The sequence below is a fragment of the Pithys albifrons genome, chromosome 9 (genome assembly GCF_047495875.1).
Source record: "Pithys albifrons albifrons isolate INPA30051 chromosome 9, PitAlb_v1, whole genome shotgun sequence".
NCBI lineage: Eukaryota > Metazoa > Chordata > Aves > Passeriformes > Thamnophilidae > Pithys > Pithys albifrons.
In genome coordinates, this window is record NC_092466.1 from 2,887,992 (window position 1) to 2,912,174 (window position 24,183).

The following is a 24,183-nucleotide window of genomic DNA, read 5'->3' on the forward strand; positions in this document are numbered from 1 at the left end:
GCTAAAAGCAGGATTTTCACTGCACCAGCTGCATTGAGCTTGGGAATGTTCTGTTATTAGTGGAAAAGCATTTAAATGCTCCCAGATCCCACACCAGGCCACCTGGGAGGCCCTTTGAATGGGGCGATGCCCTTTGAATGTGGTGGTGCCCTTCCAATGGGGTGGTGCCCCTTGAATGGGGTGGTGCCCTTCCAATATGGTGATGCCCTTCCAATGTGGTGATGCCCTTTGAATGGGGTGGTGCCCTTCCAATGTGGTGGTGCCCTTTGAATGGGGTGATGCCCTTCCAATGGGGTGGTGCCCTTTGAATGTGGTGATGCCCTTCCAATGGGGTGATGCCCCTTGAATGGGGTGATGCCCTTCCAATGGGGTGGTGCCCTTTGAATGTGGTGATGCCCTTTGAATGGGGTGGTGCCCTTCCAATGGGGTGATGCCCTTTGAATGGGGTGATGCCCTTCCAATGTGGTGATGCCCTTCCAGTGTGGTGGTGCCCCCCCAATGTGGTGATGCCCTTCCAATGGGGTGATGCCCTTCCAGCGTGGTGATGCCCTTCCAGTGTGGTGATGCCCTTCCAGTGTGGTGATGCCCATCTGCAGCTCTTTGCAGCTGGACTTGGTCTTCACCCTCCTCAATCCTCAGCTCTGGAATTCAGTGGTGCCACATCAGGGGCAAACAGAGGCTTTAGCCCCTGATCTGCAAACTGGCACGGGGGCAAAGAGCTCCCACCTGGCACAACATGGGCAGAGACAAGAAGAATCAAACTTAGAGATGAACTGGCAAGTCCAGATGCAAAGAATTACACAAGGGAAAGCCCCTGAGCTTGTTCTGTTGGCTCTGGAAGGAAGAGAACCTGAGCAAGGATTGAAATGCAGGTGAAAGCTGCCTGGAGCATGCCCAGCATGGCAGTGGGGGATGAATGAAGATTGAAATGCAGGTGAAAGCTGCCTGGAGCATGCCCAGCATGGCAGTGGGCACTGGCAGAGAGCTGAGCAGGCTTTGGGTCACCACTAATTGCTGGAGCTCAGCCAAGGAGTTTGGGCTCCCCTTCGCAGCCATATGGCAAGGACAGTTTGGGTTATTGCAGAGTTATCTCCTCAGCTATAAACTCCCTTCTATTATGCTTTAATTAAGTTGGGTTGTTGCCTCAGCCAGGCTGGGAATGGCTCTGAGAAGACAAATTTCAATTATTATTGCTTATTTAACAACTAAGGGCATCCCTGAGGTTAAAATGGGCTGTACAAAAGGGAAAGTGAGCAGATTCTCCACGGAAAAGGTACTTAAAGAAAGGAAAGCAGGACATCTGGAAGCTTTAACTCTGAAAGTTCCTCTCCTAAGAAAGTGTTATTTAATATTATTTTCTCCTTAAACAAAAGTCTCACCACTATTATTTCTTCCTATTTTCTTTTAATTGCCTTAAATCCACTGACTGATGCTTTTTAAGCTCCAGAGACTCCTCTGTGCAAACCACAAGGTTTTAATCAAGATTTTTATATTAAACTTAAACATTTTGTTGATGTTTCACCAGTGCATTCCATGACCAGTAACAGAGGAAAAAAATCCAAACCCCAGGTGAATTATTCTATGGAGAGATAAAACCATCAAACTCACCACAACATCCGACCTCATCTTCCCAAAAGTTTTGATTAAATGGGCATAGTGATAGTCCTCCATCTGCCTCAGGATGGCTGTCATGCAGGCCACAAAACTGCCCTGCAAAAATCAAAATAAAGCACCAATTAGTTCAAAAAAGGCAACATGTTTCTTGCCATCAAAGCACAAGGTGGCTGGAGAGCAGCACGAGATGCAGCAGATGCAATTCCATCATTAAAACGCATTAATGGATATGCAAAGGTCTGTCAAGGGAACAAAAACAACACCTCAGAAAGTTCCCAGTTCCAACTTCATGGGTTTATCACATCACTGAAGCTTTTGCAACACCTTTCTCATCTAAAAACTGCTCTGACATTAAAGGCTTTGGAAGGTAATAAACAGCACTCCTAAAAATATCCCACAATATCAGGATTTGCATTTGGAAAGTCAATACTCTGCTCAGGGAGAAATCTCTTCAGAATCATCATATTGAGCTAAAGCCCAAGTTTTAATTTCACTGAGTGGTATTTTCAGATACTGTGATGCTTAAAAAAAAACCCCACCAAAATTCAATGTTTCATAAAAGCAGAAGAGCTGTACCCACCAGAACTCTCTCAAACCACAGAAAAAAGTCAAAAGTGCCAAACAGAAAGTTTAATCTTCCTTTGTGGCGTGTGAAAGTGTTGTAGTAACAACTCCAACCCATTCCTATGGCTACAAGATGTGGTAAGATCCACAAGGAGGTTCTTCTTCACTCTCTTCCCTCTGTGACCATCTGCTAAAAGCTGTTAATAATGCCCATGGCTTTTCTGGTCTTTCAGGAAATAAAAAAAAATACCAAAAATAACATTAAAAATTGGAAAAACCCAGTGTCCTAGTTCAGCAGGAGGGACCAGCTAACCCTGTGTGGGGGTGATCAAAGCTGTGTATTCTACCCCCTCTATTCATTCCCCAAGGACAATGGGCCATTAGCAGCAGCTGCCCAGGGAGCCATTGGCACCTTCACACCCAGCCTGAGGGGGCGGAGCTGCCAATGGGCCATCAACAGCTCAACACCCCCTGGCTCCCAGAGTTAATCACCCATTGTGTGAGTCCCCGCCCAGGGGGAGGGACTGGGTGCTCCCTGAGGGTACATAAGTGGTGGGTAAGAAGACCTCGGGAACTTCTCCTCGGATCCAGAGCAGCAGCAGGACCTTGACAGGAGGAGATCCCTGCTCTCGCCCAGACCACAGCCCTCGCCTGCACCAACAGGTTTTTCATTTCCTTTTGCTCTGGACTTGGGGGAACCACAGGGGTCTCAGCACAAGGGCAAACAAACCCCCTTGGGTTTGTGCCCCAGGACACTGGGTTATACTGCTGGGTTTTGTGAGTTGAAAGCAATTTCCCTTGTGTGTCAGTGTTGTTATTGTAATATTATTATTAAATTTTAGCTCTGACTTATAATCTCTCTCGTGGTGAGTTCATTTCCCCTGCTGGTTCACCTTTAAACCAGCATACCCAGCAGAATGACTCTGAAAATAAGTCCTTTTTTCTATGGTATGATAAAATTGTAAATTCTCCTTTCTGTGCCATTTTCAGGGTTACTTTACACCCCAGCCCAAGAGAACACAGCTCCAGGCCTGAAGCACCTCCAGGGTCTCCTCTGGACTCCTCCAGCAGCTCCACATCCTGGGGCTGTTGTTCCCCAGAGCTGACCTAGCCCTGCAGGGAGGTCTCAAATTAATGTGGATCAACTATCAAACTTCCAGACACATTTTATCTTTCATTTCCCCTCCTCCAGGAGCAGGCAGAGGAGTGGATGAATTTGGGTGCCACCTTCTCTGTATCTCCTGCAGAGCCCTGTGCCCTCCTCCAGCCCCTCCAACATCTCAGGTCCTGCCCAGGCAGCCCAGCCCTCCCTGGGGAGTAGCACGTGGTTGTCACCACCAGCCAGGAAAACAAGGAGTCATTAAAGGCAGAATAATTACAGGGGAATATCTCCTTAATGAGCACAGTGAGAATGAGAGGAACAGGAAAGTCTCCTGGTTGGTAGTGGAACACCCTGAACCCACTTGCAGGAGGGAAAATGCCAATAGGAATGCCAGGTAAAAACTTGGAGAAAAAAAAAAGAAATGCAGGAAAATAAACAGGCTCAGTCAATACAATTGAACCCTGAACAAGAGGGGGTTTTTAGGGCTTGGAGTTTTAGGTGAAGTTCCAGAACCTGCTGTGAGCCCCCAAAGTGGTGCTGAGCAACTCAGGGGCTTGGAGAGTGAACCAACACCTGCTCCTCTCTCCATAAAACAATTCTTGATGCTCCTCTCAGCCTTGAGCTTGGGAACAAACCCCCTTTCTCTTTTCCTTTGATCCATCATCATTGTGTGAAGCCAACAGAGGTCCCTGCAGGTCCCACCCTAAAAATCTCTGCTGGGCAGGAAGACCCACTTAACAGCAGAGAAAAAAAGCACACTCTGCTTTGCTCCTCAACTTTTCTTTGCACTTAGTGAGGTGTCACTTCCAGCCAGCACGCTCTTAATTACAATGCTAATAAAATTTGCAATTATTTATAGGCAGTGTTTGTACTGTAGGTGTCTAATACACTCTACTAACTATTTAGCAGTAGCTGACATGATTAAATTTGACATTTCAGTTGGTTTTGAATCTTTGGCTGGATTTGGAGATGGTTGTCATTGTCTGCAGTGCAGCACTCGGAGCAATACACAAAGAAAAGGTATTAATTCTCTAAAAATCACTTTCAATTTCCACCATGGGAAGAATTGCAGAGTTATGTTGATACACAGAGTCCTGCAGGGGCACCATCAGGGCATTTATTGGGCATTTCCTCACTGGAGCAGTGTCAGGGTTTATCCTGAAGTCCTTCCCATCCTTGCTCACTGGCAGAGCTCAGAAGGGAGGGAGTCCCACAGGGACTAAGAGGCTTCAAACACACCAGGAGGGCATTGATGGCACTTTCCAGGCAGTTTGCCACCATCAGGGTGCTGCACTCATCCTTCACCCAGCACAGGGGCACGGGGGCAAGGGGGCCACCTGGGCACCCCTGGGCTCGTGCCCACCACTGTCTCCAGCACCCTGTCCCACCAGGCAGCCCTCCAGCTGCTCTTCCCCCAGGGGCATCGGGGCAAGGGGGCCACCTGGGGTCACCCCCACCCCATGGAGAGCTCCAGGCTGGGGGAAGAGCAGCTGGAGAGCTGCCTGGTGGGACAGGGTGCTGGTGACAGTGGTGGGCACGAGCCCAGGGGTGCCCAGGTGGGCAGGAGGCCAAAGGTACCTGGGCTGTGCCAGCCAATGTGTGGGAGCAGGACCAGGGCAGGGACTGTCCTTGTGCTGGCTCTGCTGAGGTCACATCTCCAATCCTGAGGGCAGTTCATAAAATCATCGAATCATGGAATGGATTGGGTTGGAAAAGACCTCTGAGATCATCAAGTTCAACCCTTGGTCCAACTCCCAGTTCTGGGACAGGAGGGACATGGAGGGACTGGAGACGAGGGAATGGGGCTGGGAAGGGGCTGGAGCAGCAGGAGAGGCTGAGGGAGCTCATCTGGAGAAAAGGAGGCTCAGGGGGGACCTTCTGGCTCTGCAATCCCTGCCAGGAGGGGGGAGCCAGGGAAGGGTCGGGCTCTGCTCCAGGGACAGGGACAGGGACAGGAGAGGGCACGGCCTCAGGTGGCACCAGGGGAAGTTCAGGTTGGATATTGGAGAAAATCCCTTTCTGGAAAGGGCTGTCCAGCCCTGGCACAGCTGCCCAGGGCAGGGGTGGATCCCCATCCCTGGGGGGAATTTCACAGCCCTATGGATGTGGCACTTGGGGACATGGTCAGGGGTGGCCTTGGCAGTGCTGGGGATGGTTGGACTTCATGATCTTACAGGACTTTCCCAACCTAAACCATTCCATGATTCTTTTCTCCGATTCAAGGATTCCCAAACCAAAATCCCAGGATCCAAGGCTGTCCCCAAGGAAGCCACAGCCAGGTCCTGTCCTGGAGGACAATTCCCTGCACTGCAGGAAAACAAAACTAAGCCCAACACCAACACCATCTGCTTTCTTCAGGAAACGGTGCAGGATTATTCAGAAATGCATCTTCTCTCAAGAAAATGAACATGGAATTCCAAACTGCCAAATAACTCCCAATTTCTGTCCCATTCAGCTCTGAAGGAAAAGCTGAAGAGGCCCATGAATGCTCTAAAAGTACTTATTTCCCTAAATTATCTTTACAGTAAGACACTCCACGTTCAAATGGCTCTTGAGCAGACACGAGAAGGGAAATTTTCCCATCCAATAAAGCTCCCAAATAACAGTAACAGTGAGAAACTCCAGGAGGAGAAGAGAATTCCCTGCGGGAGAGACAACACATGCCAGCACTTCTCTCCCTGAGGGATCAACCAGCATATTTGCAACAGTCCTGTCCATTGTTTTCAAGGGAAATCCCTAAGCTTGAAACATTCAGCTCTTTATGAACGGTGAGAAAATCTAAAAGAAATCAAAGCTACACTAAATGATGGGATTTTTCAGGGTATTGTTCCTGTTACACTCAGGAGGAGATGGAAAATAATTATTATATATTTATAGATATTAAAATATATCTATAAATACATAAAAATATCTATAAATATATAAACATAGATATAAAATATAAATATAAATAAAAATAAAAATATATAAATATATAAAAATAGATAATATATATAAAATATATAAATAAATGTAAAATAGATATAAAAATAAAAATATATACATAAAAATAAAAATATAGAAAGATATAAAATATATATAATATATAGAAAATATATAGATAAAAATATATATAAATATATACAAGTAAATATGAAAATATATATACGAATAAAAATCTATACATAAAAATAAAAATATATAAAAATATAAAAATATATAATATATAGAAAATATATAAATAAAAATATATATAAAATATATATAAATAAATATAAAATATATATAAAAATAAAAATATATACATAAAAATATATAAAGATATAAAAATATATAATATATATAAATAAATATATATAAATAAAATATATAGAGATAAATATACAAATATATATAAAAATAAAAATATATACATAAAAATATATAAAGATATAAAAGTATATAATATATATAAAACATATAAATAAAAATATATAGTAAATATATATATAAATAAATATAAAAATATATATAAAAATAAAAAATCTATACATAAAAATAAAAAGATATAAAGATATAAAAATATATAATATATATAAAAATATATAGATAAATATATATATAAAAGAGATATAAATAAATAGAAAAATATACATAAAATAAAAAATATATAAATAAATTACACTTATTTTTTTCAATAAAATTTTCCTTACACGGCCTTAAAAGACTACCCAGCTAAATAAACAAACGAATGGGTAAATATAATTTAAAATAAACCCCAACCCCCCCAAAAAAACCCACTGGAATGAACTCACAACGTTCTGGCTCTGAGAATATTTTCATAGAATTTATTTTGTTGAAAAGGGTTTAAGTCCCTCACAATTGCCAGACAGAAATAAAAATGGGGTCAAGAAATAAAAATGTTTAAGAAATAAAAATGGGGTTTTCTCTCCGCTTACAACTTTTATTCTCTCCACAACAGCAACAAAGGAAGAACTAAAAATCAGTTGTTACCAATTCCAGAAGCCACAAATTAAATTCTCATCAATTATCAACTCAAGAGATCAAAATCCATCTCTAAAAAGTGCCAGATTTCAAGTTTTGGTCATTTCTGAGGGCAGTGCCTTGTGGAAATGGAAAATTCAATGTGTCTGCAGAGAAATAATTTATTTTATCTAATTTATAATATAAAGATATTATACAGCAAAAAATGGGAATGGCAGAGGGTGTCCTGTTTTATTTTTGTTTTAAAGAATATTTAAAGTTGTGTAATATTGAATGAGCTGGGTGGGAATTGCAGCTTCCAGAGGGAGTTGGACACACATTCCTGAGGCTTTTCCAGCAGTGAGAGCAGGAAAAAGAACCAAAGCAAAGCCCCCAAGGTAGAGAAATACAGAAATGTATCTATGGATATAAATTCATACATGTATTAAAACAAACATTTCTTTGCCTGTGACAGAAAATCTGACAGTCCATTCAGCAGCAGAATCTGAACAAGCGCCAAATGTTCCCATTTATCACATTTTCTTACTGAATATCCACAATTTTCCATTTCCTGAGGGCAAATCCTGCCCCTTCAACGTGAATTAAAGAGAGGGAATAAAACAAGGGAGTGTTTTCCCTTTGAGAAACACAAATTAACATCTGGGGGTGATAAATATTTGGGGGTTTCTGCTGCCACAAACATCATAATAAAGCAACTTTTTTTTTGCCACTCAAGATGCAGGAAGGTGTTTTTGCTGCCAAACTGGAAAAGATTTGCCACCTCCTCTGCTCAGTGGGATTTCAGGAGCTCAGGCCAGGCCAGGTCCAGGTAGAACTCAGAACAGTGACAGCAGAATTTATAGGTGAATATCACTTAATTTAGTCCTAAAAATCTTGGTTTACCTCAACATTTAATTTTATAGATCCTGATTTAATCTCTACAGTTCAGTCTCAATCAATAGAAAACTTGTTTTAGAGGGAAATCTCTTCGAGGACTTCAGTGCTGATGATCATGCCCTGAGAGCTCCCAAAACAGGAAATAATTAATAAAAAGTTCATTTTCCTGAAAAGAACACACAAGGAAACTTTCCTTTTCCATAGGTGGGACATCAAAGAACAGCATCTTGGTGTCCTACTGGGATAATGAGCTTTAAGGGACACCTCAGGGGCTTCTCCAGGATTTCAGGACAAGAGGAAACAGAGAAGGTTCATGTTGGATATTAGGAAAATTTCCTCACCAAAAGGGCTGCCCAGCCCTGGCACAGCTGCCCAGGGGTGGAGTGCCCATCCCTGGAGGGATTTCAAAGCCCTGTGGATGTGGCATTTGGGGACAACCCAAGCCCTGTCCAACCTGGCCTGGGACACTCCCAGGGATGGGGCAGCCACAGCTGCTCTGCCCAACCTGTGCCAGGGCCTGCCCACCCTCCCAGCCAGGAATTCCTTCCCAATATCCCACCTGTCCCTGCCCTCTGGCAGTGGGAAGCCATTCCCTGTGTCCTGTCCCTCCGTCCCTTGTCCCCAGTCCCTCTCCAGCTCTCCTGGAGCCCCTTTAGGCACTGGAAGGGGCTCTCAGGTCTCCCTGGAGCTTCTCTTCTCCAGGTGAGCATTCCCAGCTCTCCCAGCCTGGCTCCAGGGCAGAGGCTGAGCATTCCCAGCATTCCCAGTCTGGCTCCAGGGCACAGGAGAGGCTGAGCATTCCCATCTCTCCCAGCCTGGCTCCAGGGCACAGGAGAGGCTGAGCATTCCCAGCATTCCCAGCCTGGCTCCAGGGCACAGGAGAGGCTGAGCATTCCCATCTCTCCCAGCCTGGCTCCAGGGCACAGGAGAGGCTGAGCATTCCCAGCATTCCCAGCCTGGCTCCAGGGCACAGGAGAGGCTGAGCATTCCCATCTCTCCCAGCCTGGCTCCAGGGCACAGGAGAGGCTGAGCATTCCCAGCATTCCCAGCCTGGCTCCAGGGCACAGGAGAGGCTGAGCATTCCCAGCCTGGCTCCAGGACAGAGGAGAGGCTGAGCATTCCCAGCATTCCCAGCCTGGCTCCAGGGCACAGGAGAGGCTGAACATTCCCAGCATTCCCAGCCTGGCTCCAGGGCACAGGAGAGGCTGAGCATTCCCAGCTCTCCCAGCCTGGCTCCAGGGCACAGGAGAGGCTGAGCATTCCCAGCTCTCCCAGCCTGGCTCCAGGGCAGAGGCTGAGCATTCCCAGCATTCCCAGCCTGGCTCCAGGACACAGGAGAGGCTGAGCATTCCCAGCTCTCCCAGCCTGGCTCCAGGGCACAGGAGAGGCTGAGCATTCCCAGCATTCCCAGCCTGGCTCCAGGGCACAGGAGAGGCTGAGCATTCCCAGCCTGGCTCCAGGGCAGAGGCTGAGCATTCCCAGTTTGGCTCCAGGGCACAGGAGAGGCTGAGCATTCCCAGCTCTCCCAGTCTGGCTCCAGGGCACAGGAGAGGGTGAGCATTCCCAGCATTCCCAGTCTGCCTCCAGGGCACAGGAGAGGCTGAGCATTCCCAGCATTCCCAGCCTGGCTCCAGGGCAGAGGCTGAGCATTCCCAGCTCTCCCAGCCTGGCTCCAGGACACAGGAGAGGCTGAGCATTCCCAGCTCTCCCAGCCTGGCTCCAGGGCACAGGAGAGGCTGAGCATTCCCAGCTCTCCCAGCCTGGCTCCAGGGCACAGGAGAGGCTGAGCATTCCCAGCATTCCCAGCCTGGCTCCAGGACACAGGAGAGCAGTTCCATCCCTGTCCTCCATGCCCAGGTTGCCTCTTGCCCAGCCAATCTCACTTTGCCTGTGATTCCTCGGGTTGCTCCCTTTAGTACAAAGTGTGCAGGATTTTTCAGGAGCAGAGGAAAAACTCCCAAGTGTTTCCCTTAAGTCCAGATTTTTCTATTTTTTTGGGAGGTTCCTGCAGGTATTTGGAGGAGCAGCCACATCTCCCTTTCATGCACTCCCAAGGAACACAGACCTGTTTAATACTCTGCAGTTAATTAAAGGGAACAGGGAGAGACTCATCTGCAGAACCTGCAAATGATAATATGTGGGCTGTGTCTCCAAGAATGACCCAATTCTTCCTGTAACATTATTAAATTTGAATTTTATTTCTTATTAAACTCCCAGTAACTCAGAATACTTTGGGGGATTCTCTCAGACAACCTATTGCTGCACAGTCTCCAGCAGAGCTTCAAAGGTACTTCATGAAAAGAATACAAAATCAACCTCTAACATGCAGCCTAAGCAAAAGGAGGGGAACATTCCTATTGTGGAAAGCTGAATTAATTAAACCACTTTTTTATTATGATTTGGGATGATGACCAGAACGTTCAGCATAATAAGCTCCAAGAGATGCTGCTTTAAAAGGCCCTTTATCCTCCTCCAACCTGAACTCAGCAGAAATCCAAGAGCAGCAGGACAGAGGGAGACCATCAGGTGGGGGAAGGACAAACTCCCTGAAGGAAAGAAACCATTGAGGAAAGAGGAATTGCCTCTCACACCCCCAGATCCTTATTTCTAAATTCAATTTATTCCATTGATTTCAGATCAACAGCATAGACTTGGAAGTTAAGAAATAAACTAAACATTTTAAAAGCAGGAGATCTCCTTCCCTTTTCCATTCCATGGAAGAACCAGGATCACAGAATGGACCTTCAGAGTTCCTTTCGTTCCACCCCTTGCCATGGGCAGGGACACCTTCCACTAATCCCAGGTTGCTCCAAGCCCTGTCCAGCCTGGCCTTGGACACTTCCAGGAGTATCTTCCAACTCCTGAAGGAAGAAATGGAATCCTTGCTCAGGAAGCTCCACTCCTAATTCAGGTTTTCCTGTGCTTGCAATCCTCCCAAACCCCCCTAAAACATTTCAGGGGAGTAACTTCCCCATGGAATAACTATTTCAGGGGAGTGACTTCCCCATGGAATAACTATTTCAGGGGAGTGACTTCCCCATGGAATAACTATTTCAGGGGAGTGACTTCCCCATGGAATAACTATTTCAGGGGAGTGACTTCCCCATGGAATAACTATTTCAGGGGAGTAACTTCCCCATGGAATAACTATTTCAGGGGAGTAACTTCCCCATGGAATAACTATTTCAGGGGAGTAACTTCCCCATGGAATAACTATTTCAGGGGAGTAACTTCCCCATGGAATAACTCTGTCCATCCAAGGTGCCAAACAAGTCCTGGTAATTGTCCTCACAATATCCCACACCCTCCACACATTCCAACAAAGCCTTTCTAAGGACCAAAATAAATTTCCATTTATAATTCAATTCCCTTTTTTCCTCCCAGTTTGGCCCTGGGAGAAATCCACAGGGAAAAAAGGAAATTCCTGCCCAAGAAGGAGCAGTTTATCATGTTCTAACAGCACCACTCCCACATTCACACCAGGATTAGATGAATATTCAGGGCTGGAATTGTGTCCAATGTGTGTGGGCAACAAAAGTGATTTGGGTTGAGAGATGTTTTTTTAATTACAAATCCACCCCTAAATGAGAACTAATCTCTCTTTGAGAAAAGCAATTAAACCCATGGCAAGATTACAATCAGTGATTTCCAGTGCTCCAAAGGAAAAGCCAGGGATGGGCCACCTGGTGGGAAGGGGCTGCTCCAGCCCTGCCCAGCCCACCCTTCCCACACCATTCCAAGCCAATGCACAGGAATATTCCAGGGAATTCTTTTTATCCCCCAGCTGGGCAGCACCAACAGGGCTAAGCAGAACCAATTCTACATGTCCTGATGTGTTGGGATTGAAACATTTTCAGGCCAGCAAACCAAAGACAAGTTTGCAGGTGCTGAGATAAAATTGTCAGGAGACCTTGAGCTGCTGCAGAAGCAAGAACTGAACCCTGTGGAAACTCCACGGAGTAACATTAATTAACTCTTTTATAAAGTTAAAATAAGTTGCATTAAGACTGTTTAAATCTAACAATTTTTAAGAAATAGCTATTACTTAATTAGCTATAGCTGGGTGATGTTGGATAATTTGCATGGTATGTATAAGTTTTAATGTTGTGTGTAACTGTGTGAGAAAGAAGTTCTGAATAAAGTCCCTCCTGAAACTTGAATATCCTTGCACAAGAACAGTTTAAATATTGTTAATCATAGAATCATAGAATGGATTGGGTTGGAAAAGACCTCCAAGATCATCAAGTCCAACCCTTGGTCCAACTCCAGTCCCTTTACCAGATCATGGCACTCAGTGCCATGGCCAAGCTCAGTTGAAAAACCTCCAGGGATGGGGAATCCACCCCCTCTCTGGGCAGCCCATTCCAATCCCTGAGCACTCTCTCTGCAAAGAATTGTTTTCTGCTCTCCAACTTCAATTTCCCCTGGCAGAGCTTGAGCCCATCGTGCCCCCTTGTCCTATTGCTGAGTGCCTGGGAGAAGAGACCAACCCCCACCTGGCCACAACTTCCCTTCAGGCAGTTCCAGACAGTGCTGAGGTCACCTCTGAGCCTCGTCTTCTCCAGGCTGAACACCCCCAGCTCCCTCAGCCTCTCCCCACAGCACTTGTGCTCCAGTCCCTTCTCCAGCCTCGTTGCTCTTCTCTGGCCCCGCTCCAGCCCCTCAATCTCTTGCCTCAACTGAGGGGCCCAGAACTGAACACAACACTCAAGGTGTGGCCTCCCCAAGGCAGAGTCCAGGGGAAGGGTCACTGCCCTGGGCCTGCTGGCCACGCTAGTTTGGATCCAGGCCAGGATCCCCTTGGCCTTCTTGGCCACCTGGGCACACTGGTGGCTCCTGTTGAGCTTCCTGTCCCTCAGTCCCCCCAGGTCCCTCTGCCTGGCTGCTCTCCAGCCACTCTGTGCCCAGCCTGGAGCGCTGCAGGGGGTTGGGGTGGCCAAAGGGCAGGACCTGCACTTGGCCTTGTTGAACTCCATCCCATTGCAATCAGCCCATCTCTCCAGTCTCTCCAGATCCCTCTGCAGAGCCCTCCTGCCTTCCAGCAGGTCGACACTCCCTCCCAGCTTGGTGTCATCAGCAAATTTGCTGCTGATGGACTCAATCCCCTCATCTAAACCATCACTAAAGATGTTCAACAGGACAGGACCCAACACAGACCCCTGGGGACACCACTGGTGACCAGCTGGATGCAGCTCCATTCACCAGCACTCTCTGGGCCCTCCAGCTCCTGACCCAGCAGAGGGTACACCTGTCCAGGCCATGGGCTACCAGCTTTTCCAGGAGTATATTATGGGAGACAGTGTCAAAGGCCTTGCTGAAGTCCAGACAGACACACCCACAGCCTTCCCCTCATCCACCAGGTGGGTCACCTGATTGTAAAAAGAGATCAGGTTGGTCAGACAGGACCTGCCCCTCCTAAACCCCTGCTGGCTGGGGCTGATCCCTTGTCCACCCTGAAGGTGCTGTGTGATTGCACTCAGGATGAACTGCTCCATAACCCTGCCAGACACCGAGGTCAGGCTGACAGGCCTGGAGTTGCCAGGGTCCTGTAATGTAAACAGAGTTGCTCCTCTTCATCCCTTTTTCCTTCTCTGCTCCTCTCCCCTTCTCTCCACAACTCCTGGAACTCATGACAAAGAGGACCAAGAAATGAAATACCAAAAAAAGAGTAAAACCTCATAAAAATTCAATGCATTGAAGTGATTTATTTAACAACAGGGGTTGAAGCCCCTGAAAGCCCCTAAAAGGCTCCACTGAGAACTGTCTATGGAGATCAGGAGTTGGGACACTGATCCAGAGCCCAGGAATTCCCAGTCCAAATGAAACACTCCCAAAGCAGCCCCACCAATGGGCAAAGAACTCTCAGCCATCTTCCAAACATGCAAGAAATTCAAAGGAAGAATAAATAAAATTAGAACCAGTGCACAGCAAGACCTCAATGGAATGGCAGGGGGTGGAACTAAATGAGCTTTAAGGTCCCTTCACACAAACCACTGTGGGATTCTCTGATTAAAAATACCAAATAATTAAAATATGGCCCCATATTTCCATATGATGCATTATTGCTTGGATATATTGAAAATATGAAAAACTGGAGAAGAAAAACACCTGAGAGATGTCAGAAATCCCAATTAATCCACCTGCAGGTCTCAAACCAGGATGTTTTATTCCTACTTTATTGCAATGGTACCATTCTTTTGAAAGGACTTTTCCTGACATTATTTCCATCACAGCCAGAATTATTTGGGGTGTAACATTTGCAACAACAGCAGGAAAATAATCCCAGCCTTGACATTTGGCAAAAATGAGATTTGAAAACGGTAAAACAAACTTTTGTTGGTATGGCTGAAAAATACTCAGGAGGCAAATTAAAGGATTATTAAAAAAATGCTTTAAAAACACCTTAGAAAAGCTACTTAAAGGAGGACAAAGGTCTCTAAGGGATAAAGAAGGAGCTCTGGTTAAGTCTTTTCCTGTAAGTAACTAGGAGGTATATGGAGAATTTCTGCATAAATTGAGCACAAACATGACCCAAAGTCATTAACTGGTGGCAGGAATTAATATGTTTACAATTCAAGCCAAGTGAGAAATAGGAATAAATAAAAGGAAAGCTCTCATTGCATCCCTGTGAATTATTAAAACTCATTATTAAAGGTAAAAACTAACATGGACAAGAATTGAGCTTTTTCCAGTCACTGGGGGTTTTCTAGGCAAGAATCTTGATGTTGTAACTTCAGGGATAACACCTGAAATTAAAGAGTTTTCATTTAAAAAAAATCACAAAAATATCCAAAATAAAAAAATGCCAACAAAACAACAACAACAACAAACAAACAAAAATGGGGAAAAAAGGTATTTTTGAGTTCAATTAATATTTGATGAAAAAAAATCACATCATAAATTGTCTATTAAATGAGATTTTATGGGATCTCAAGGCAAGGTTGGAGCAACCAGGTCTCCTGGAAGGTGTCCCTGCCCATGGCAAGGGGTTGGCATGAGATGGGCTTTGCCTTCCAACCCAACCCACTCTGGTTTTCCACTGACAAGAGCAGGGGGTTTCTTTCTTTCCTTTCTTTCTTTCCTTTCCTTCTTTCTTTCTTTCTTTCTTTCTTTCTTTCTTTCTTTCTTTCTTTCTTTCTTTCTTTCTTTCTTTCTTTCTTTCTTTCTTTCTTTCTTTCTTTCTTTCTTTCTTTCTTTCTTTCTCTTTCTTTCTTTCTTTCTTTCTTTCTTTCTTTCTTTCTTTCTTTCTTTCTTTCTTTCTTTCTTTCTTTCTTTCTTTCTTTCTTTCTTTCTTTCTTTCTTTCTTTCTTTCTTTCTTTCTTTCTTTCCTTCTTTCTTTCCTTCTTTCTTTCTTTCCTTCTCAGGACCTGCTCTCAGCCACCCCAAAGGTGTGACACGAAGCCTCAGCCACATGATGCCACTCCCTGCCCATGTGGCATCACCTCCAGTCCCAGCACCCTTCCCACAGGACATCAGGGAACAACAACAACAACCAAAGAAACAAAAACAAACAAAAAATAAACAGGAAAAAAAGGTATTTTTGAGTTCAATTAATATTTGATGAAAAAAATCACACCATAAATTGTATATTAAATGAGCTTTTATGGGATCTCAAGGCAAGGTTGGAGCAACCAGGTCTCCTGGAAGGTGTCCCTGCCCATGGCAAGGGGTTGGCATGAGATGGGCTTTGCCTTCCAACCCAAACCACTCTGATTTTCCACTGACAAGAGCAGGGGGTTTCTTTCTTTCTTTCTCAGGACCTGCTCTCAGCCACCCCAAAGGTGTGACACGAAGCCTCAGCCACACGATGCCACTCCCTGCCCATGTGGCATCACCTCCAGTCCCAGCACCCTTCCCACAGGACATCAGGGCTCTTATTTGGCTAATTAACTCTCTGTCACCGAGTAATTAATGTGAAATTACAAAATTACACATCCAAACAAAGCTCCTCAGCTCATCATCCCAGGGACAAGCTCAGCTCACACAGACCCTGGAGCTGTTTCCTCCCAGGCTTCAAGGAAAACTTGGATTTACAGACACTCAGAAAAGCAAAATGAATGTAATAAATAAATCCAGTCCCCACAGCTTGAGGGGGACACAGTGGATGGCAGGAGGTCCAGGGACAGGAGAAGAAGAGGATCTGGGGAGACCTTGTGGCCATCCAGTATTTAAAAGGGGCTAAGAAGAAACATTGAGAGGGACTTTTATTGGGGTCTGGAATGACAGGAATGGTTTCCTGTCCATCCCATCCATCCCAGAGGGCAGGGATGGATGGGATATTGGGAAGGAATTGCTGGCTGGGAGGGTGGGCAGGCCCTGGCACAGGTGCCCAGAGAAGCTGTGGCTGCCCCATCCCTGGGAGTGTCCCAGGCCAGGCTGGACAGGGCTTGGATGGAGCACCCTGGGCTGGTGGGAGGTGTCCCTGCCCATGGCAGGGGTGGCACTGGGTGGGCTTTGAGGTCCCTTCCAACCCAACCCATCCTGTGACAGACACAGACAGACAAGTGGAGAGCTGCAGGGATAACCAACCACCTGGATAAATCCCCCTGGAGCCCAAAGCAAAGCTGAGGCCCCACCCTGGGCTGACAGGGGTCATTGGAACCTGTCCCCTGTCCCCTGTGTGTCCCTGGGCTTGAGGGGACATTCCCAGGACCTGCAGGTGCATTGCTGAACTCTTCCTAATAACAGCAAGTTGCACATTACCCTCCCCTCCCGTGCCCTCAGAGGAATCCAGTGCTTCCAGTGGCAAACTGGGAGGCTGGGAAGGGCTGTCACTCCTTCCACACAAAGGGCATTTGCTGAGGAAACAGTGACTTGGGCAGGACAGAGATTTGGGTTTGGATGGTGTGGCTGCCCCATCCCTGGGAGTGTCCCAGGCCAGGCTGGACAGGGCTTGGAGCACCCTGGGCTGGTGGGATGGGCTGGAATGAGATGGAATGAGATGGCCTTTATGGTTCCCTTCCAACCCAAACCAGTCTGTGCCTCTCCCACAAGAGGATGGAGAAGTTCCCTCCTGAGAAGAGGCCACAAAGTCCCAGATTTTCCCAAGAAGGCAGAGAGGGGAGTGATATTTTCCTGAGATATCCAAATGCAGAGTGGTGGGGATGAAATGAGTGCACAGCTGGTGTTCAGAAACCTCACAGCATCAGGAGCAGCTGCTGGAGCAAACAGGGGATGAGTTCCAAACAAATATCAGATGGTACTTTTAATTTAGGCATTGATTTTTCACACACAGTGAAAAAATTGGAAGTTGGGGCCAAGGCAGGGCCAGCAGGGGAGTGCACAAAGTCCACACCAAGGTAAGGAAAGTCTGGAGACAGGGAACAACCATTCCAGCTCCATTCCAAGAGACTTCCCCATCCAGGCTCGGGCAGGAGGGCACAGAGAAGGGAAGGATGTGGAGACACCCAAATATCAGGGCATCACTTGGAATTTCTGGAAGCAAACTGAGGAAGTGCCACAGTATTATCAAATATATCAATGACACTGAGATCAGCTCAGTTGGTTCAAACTTGGTTGGAATAATGCCAAGGTCATGGGTTCAATCCCCTGGGTGGGCCATTGACTTAAGGGTTGGACTCGATGATCCTGGTGGGTCCCTCCCAACTCAGAATAGTCTGGGATTCTGTGATATCAATTTATTCCTGTGTTTTCAGAGATTTCCCCCTCCTTCCCAACAGCCCCTTCCATTCCTGGGCTTTCCCACAGCACTGATGGACACCCACAGATTTCAGGCAGCTGCTGCTGATGCTCTTCCACCACTGCTCAGCATCAATATTTAAACCAGTTTAAAAATTGAAGAAAATCCAAATGTGGTGCTGCTTTTCCTGGGTTTTAATACAGTGGCCTGAAGTTATGAAGGACAGAGACTTTTTTTATTTTTTGCACTGTATTTTGAAGAGCTCCAGCCCAAGGATTAGGAAGGGCTTCCCTTGGCAACTGTAAACTCATTTAATGGCATTATCAGGCATTAAATATCAGGCTCCTGCACAGCACAACTCACTCAAAGAGCCTCTGCTTTTAGGATCTTCAGGCTTTAAAAATAACTTCTTACATTCCTTTTCTAAAAGTAAAACTGACTAACAGTTTTTAAGAATAAAAGAATTAAGTGTTTGCACAGTCAATAATAAATTCAGCATATCCTTATTAGCAAGATTTTAGGTCATTTTGTTTAGAAAAAGAATAAATATGGGAGTAGAAGCTCTTGGTGGTTGGGGTGTGTAATGATGCAAAATGCCCTTTTTTATCCCTTTTTATTCATTGATACACAACAACAGAGGGATATGAAGCAAAGTTATTGAGGGTAATTTGATTTTGGGATCTTAAAAACGACACTAAAGAGTTCATTTCTCAGCATTATGGCCCAAAATCTTTAATTTTGCTTCAGCCTCAGAGCCCCCACAGGACCTGTGTGTTCACTTTGCTGCCATTTCAACTGTCCCCTTATTTCTCTCTTCCATCATTTTGCAGGATTGTCACTTTTCCACTCTTAATTCCAGCTTGTTTTTCCTGTTCAGCTTTAGGCCCAGGCTGCTCTCTGCCCTTCTGACTCGAAGGCCACATATAAAAGCACATAAAAATCTGTATTTTTATGCTCGATTCTAATTTTAATTGGAAATGAGGAAAACTCAGATTTTTTCATATGAAAAACTCCCATTCCTGTCCCAAGAAAATTCAGACTTGTTGAAAAAACCCCCACTCCTATCCCAGGAAAATTCAGATTTTTTCATATGAAAAACTCCCACTCCTATCCCAGGAAAATTCAGATTTTTTCATATGAAAAACTCCCATTCCTATCCCAGGAAAATTCAGACTTCTTGAAAAAACTCCCACTCCTATCCCAGGAAAAGTCAGATTTTTTCATATGAAAAACTCCCATTCCTATCCCAGGAAAACTCAGAATTTTTGAAAAAACTCCCATTTCTATACCAGGAAAATTCAGGTTTTTTCATATGAAAAACTCCCACTCCTGTCCCAGGAAAATTCAGACTTGTTGAAAAAACTCCCACTCCTATCCCAGGAAAATTCAGATTTTGTCATGTGAAAAACTCCCACTCCTATCGCAGGAAAATTTAGAGTTTTTGAAAAAAATCCCATTTCTATACCAGGAAAATTCTGATTTTTTCATATGAAAAACTCCCACTCCTGTCCCAGGAAAACTCAGATTTTTTCATATGAAAAACTCCCATTCCTGTCCCAGGAAAATTCAGACTTGTTGAAAAAACTCCCATTCCTATCCCAGGAAAATTCAGATTTTTTCATATGAAAAACTCCCATTCCTATCCCAGGAAAATTCAGACTTCTTGAAAAAACTCCCACTCCTATCCCAGGAAAATTCAGATTTTGTCATATGAAAAACTCCCATTCCTGTCCCAGGAAAATTCAATTTTTTTCATATAAAAAACTCCCATTCCTGTCCCAGGAAAATTCAGATTTTGTCATATGAAAAACTCCCACTCCTATCCCAGGAAAATTCAGACCTCACTGAGGGCTGGGGAGTTCACATCACTTTGTAACGTTGAATGTTCTGCAGTTTGACAGAAGAGCTGCATTAAATCCTCCATCCAACGAAATCAATGCTGTATAAATAATATATTATTCCACCAAAGAGCAAATAGGAAGCAGATGGAAATATCCCCATTATTTGTTAGATTTGCCTATTTTTTTTTTTGGTCCATAACTTGAATTTCCAGATGGAATTCATGCCCATTCCAAATTTCATTAGGTGCTTACACCTCAAACCATTTGCTCCGAGGCAATCAAAAGAATCATCAGATTTTTTCTGATATTTTTTCCCTTTTGCCCATAAAGCAGTTGGAGATAAATCCCTGGAATATGGGAAAGGAATAAAATAAAATAAAAGAGACAAACCAAAATACAATCAAAGTTGGCACAGTGTTCCTTTAAAAAAAAACATTCCCCTCCACTCCCAGTTTCTCAGGCCATCTTAATAAGGCTGTAATCATAAAATCATGAAAATCATGGAATGGATTGGGTTGGAAAAGCCCTCTGAGATCATTGAGTCCAACCCTTGGTCCAACTCCAGTCCCTTTACCAGATCATGGCACTCAGTGCCACGGCCAAGCTCAGCTGAAAACCCTCCAGGGATGGGGAATCCACCCCCTCTCTGGGCAGCCCATTCCAATCCCTGAGCACTCTCTCTGCAAAGAAGTTTTTTCTGCTCTCCAACTTCAATTTCCCCTGGCAGAGCTTGAGCCCATCGTGCCCCCTTGTCCTATTGCTGAGTGCCTGGGAGAAGAGACCAACCCCCACCTGGCCACAACTTCCCTTCAGGCAGTTCCAGACAGTGCTGAGGTCACCTCTGAGCCTCCTCTTCTCCAGGCTGAACACCCCCAGCTCCCTCAGCCTCTCCCCACAGCACTTGTGCTCCAGTCCCTTCTCCAGCCTCGTTGCTCTTCTCACTTGGGTTGGAAGAGACCTCTGAGATCATCAAGTCCAACCCTTGATCCAACCCCACTGTGATCACCAGCCCAGGGCACAGAGTGCACAGAGTGCCCTGGGCTGGTGATCACAGTGGGGTTGGATCAAGACATGGTGGATTCTCTGTCCCTGGAGGTGTTTAAGAGGACACTCAGAGCCACATCCAGTCCCTTCTCCAGCCTCGTTGCTCTTCTCTGGCCCCGCTCCAGCCCCTCAATCTCTTGCCTCAACTGAGGGGCCCAGAACTGAACACAACACTCAAGGTGTGGCCTCCCCAAGGCAGAGTCCAGGGGAAGGGTCACTGCCCTGGGCCTGCTGGCCACGCTAGTTTGGATCCAGGCCAGGATCCCATTGGCCTTCTTGGCCACCTGGACACACTGGTGGCTCCTGTTGAGCTTCCTGTCCCTCAGTCCCCCCAGGTCCCTCTGCCTGGCTGCTCTCCAGCCACTCTGTGCCCAGCCTGGAGCGCTGCAGGGGGTTGGGGTGGCCAAAGGGCAGGACCTGCACTTGGCCTTGTTGAACTCCATCCCATTGCAATCAGCCCATCTCTCCAGTCTCTCCAGATCCCTCTGCAGAGCCCTCCTGCCTTCCAGCAGGTCGACACTCCCTCCCAGCTTGGTGTCATCAGCAAATTTGCTGCTGATGGACTCAATCCCCTCATCTAAACCATCACTAAAGATGTTAAACAGGACTGGCCCCACGCTCTCAGTGAGCAAATCAAACAGGGTGATTTATTATTCAGATGGGCACAAAGGATTTCTGAAATGCAAAAAGAAGGGCTATAAAAGCACAAGTCATCAGTAATGAGGACAAGCTAAACTGCCTTTCAGATCTGCACAAAATGCAGCCATTTAAGGGGCTCATACATCACATTTTCCCAGCCCCTCATTTATTTCCACACTGTACAAGCTGCATAATAATGGGCCCAGGGCAGAATTCAGCACCTACTGACAACATCTTCATCAGGCAAGTGATTCCTCACCACGAGAGACCAGCCCAGAATCCCCACCCTGGGAAGAATCCACAGGGATTTCCAGCACCAGATTAGTTGTGTTCCCAAAAACTATCTGTGCATTGAAAAGGAACTTTTCTGAAGTAGAAATACAGTGAAAATAGGAAAAAAATTCCTACTCCTATTCCAGGAAAATTCAGATTTTTTTCATATGAAAAAACTCCCATTCCTATCCCAGGAAAATTCAGACATTTTTCATATGAAAAAACTCCCATTCCTGTCCCAGGAAAATTCAGACTTTCTTCATATGAAAAACTCCCACTCTTATCCCAGGAAAATTCAGATTTTTTCATATGAAAAACTCCCATTCCTATCCCAGGAAAATTCAGATTTTGTCATATGAAAAACTCCCACTCCTATCCCAGGAAAAGTCAGATTTTTTTCATATGAAAAACTCCCATTCCTATCCCAGGAAAATTCAGAGTTTTTGAAAAAACTCCCATTTCTATACCAGGAAAACTCAGATTTTTTCATATGAAAAAACTCCCTCTCCTATCCCAGGAAAATTCTATTTTTTTCATATGAAAAACTCCTATTCCTGTCCCAGGAAAATTCAGACTTTTTGAAAAAAACTCCCACTCCTATCCCAGGAAAATTCAGACTTTTTTCATATGAAAAACTCCCACTCCTATCCCAGGAAAATTCAGATTTTTTTATATGAAAAACTCCCATTCCTATGCCAGGCAAATTCAGATTTTGTCATATGAAAAACTCCCATTCCCATCCCAGGAAAATTCAGACTTTTTTCATATGAAAAACTCCCATTCCTATCCCAGGAAAATTCAGATTTTTTTTCTTAGTATGAATGATAAGCATCTACAGCAATGTGGGCTCCTGATGAGACACCATTCAAGTGGAACCCAAAATTTCAGCTTTAGCTGCTGAGACCTGCTGTTAAATTTTCTCCCAACGATCTGTACGAAGGGAAACTGAGACAGAGGATTAAATCCTGCTCCTACTTATGCCAACAAAGCACAGAAATAACCACCAGAGCTAATGAGGTTACTCAGCATTTTCCTTCTTAGAGCAGAAACCCCACCAGGAGCAGTTGCCTCAACCAGCTGTTTGATATTCCAGCTGCACAAAGGTATTGTGGGTGTTACACACAGAGCCTGAAACCCACCTGAGCTTCAGGATGTTCCTCCACGTGAACAGATGTGGAATTAGTCACAATAAAGAACAGAAATATCAGCACAGGCTCTAATGAATCGCCCAAGCTCAGGGAAAAAACTTACCATGGAGCAAAACACTCCAGCAAATCCCTCAAATTTCTCCCAAACATGACTCTGAGACACGTTATTTCTCTGGCATCACAGCCAAGCAGAATAAATCCTTCCTCAAAGCAAGGAGCACCTCCAAGGATTTCTGACCTGTTTGAAATTCAAGCCGAGTTTGCCTTCACCTCTGGAGCAGAGGAGCATGTTTAACATCCCTCCCTCCAGCTGATTTCCAAAGGCAGGTTGGAGTCAATCAATCAATCAGTTATTCAATCAATCAATCATTCAATCAATCAATCAATCATTCAATCAATCAATCAATCAATCATTCAATCAATCAATCATTCAATCAATCAATCAATCAATCACCAACTGACTTAGCCCAGGGAAGCCAAGCAGGTGTCACCCCAAGGCATGGAAATAACCACCCTATTAATGGGAATGAGGATTGGGCAATGTGGAAGTCCTTGTTGTCAGCAAGGACAGGGTGGCAGCACCGCTCCCAGGTGACCACAGGGAGCAAAGGCACAGCACTGGCCACGTCTGTGCTTCAAATCAAGGCAACTTCACCCTCGTTGCACCCAAAAGGGTGTTCTGGGATGTCCTCAGCCTGGTCCCAAAGGAGGATGGATGTATATCCCCAGGAGCCCAGCCTGGGTATTTGGTGTCAGGACTAACAATATGTCTCCTAATGTGAATTCCTTGCTGTAGATCCAAGAACAGTCCTGCAGGAATGGCAGGAATGGTGCCCAGCTGTGCCCCTCCCTGAGCCTGGCACACAGCAGCAGCTTGGCACAGAATCGGTGACTCTTGGGCTCCACCACCAAGGGGCACCTCCAGCCCATCCTTCACCCTGGCAGGGCACTGCTCCTCTCCTTGGCTCTGCCCTGCTCACAGGGCCCTGGAATCACTCCTGGACCTGCCCCTCAGTGTTTAAACCAGGGGAAGTTTAAACAGCAGCTTTCAGGCTGATTCTGCAAATCCCTCTGGGGTTGGTTCATCACCTTCCCCTCGCTGGTGCTCCCTGGTGGGGATAACTCGAGCTCTGGCTGTTCCCTGAGCTGGACTCCAACTTTTTTCTTCAAAGAACATCACAGACTGTTCCAGAAAATCACATTTTAGCATTTCACTGTAAGACCTGCACGTTCTGTTGGAGCATAATCACACAGAACACCTGCTCAGCACACACAGCCCCCAGAGCAGCCCCTGAGCCAACACCTGAGCATGGGCAGGACGTGCCTTGGTGCTGCCAGGCAGGAGGGCACGGGGCTGACCCTCACACACCAGCCCCTCAGCCATTCAGACATGCCCTGTCTCCTCACACTCTCCCAGAAGATGAATATAAGGAAAAAAACCCCTAAGTCTGTAACCTCAGGTTGTGCCAGCAGATTAAC

The 24,183-nt window shown here is 45.6% G+C and overlaps 1 protein-coding gene across 2 annotated transcripts in view; it reads right to left on the minus strand.

Moving 5' to 3' along the window:
• The window catches only part of DOCK1 (dedicator of cytokinesis 1), a 359,613-nt gene that overhangs the window by 169,671 nt on the left and 165,759 nt on the right, over nt 1-24,183 (minus strand). For both annotated transcript variants that reach the window (XM_071564200.1, XM_071564199.1), the window contains exon 28: nt 1,609-1,710. In XM_071564200.1, coding sequence (XP_071420301.1) covers nt 1,609-1,710 — 102 coding nt within the window. The remainder of the gene's footprint in view (nt 1-1,608; nt 1,711-24,183) is intronic.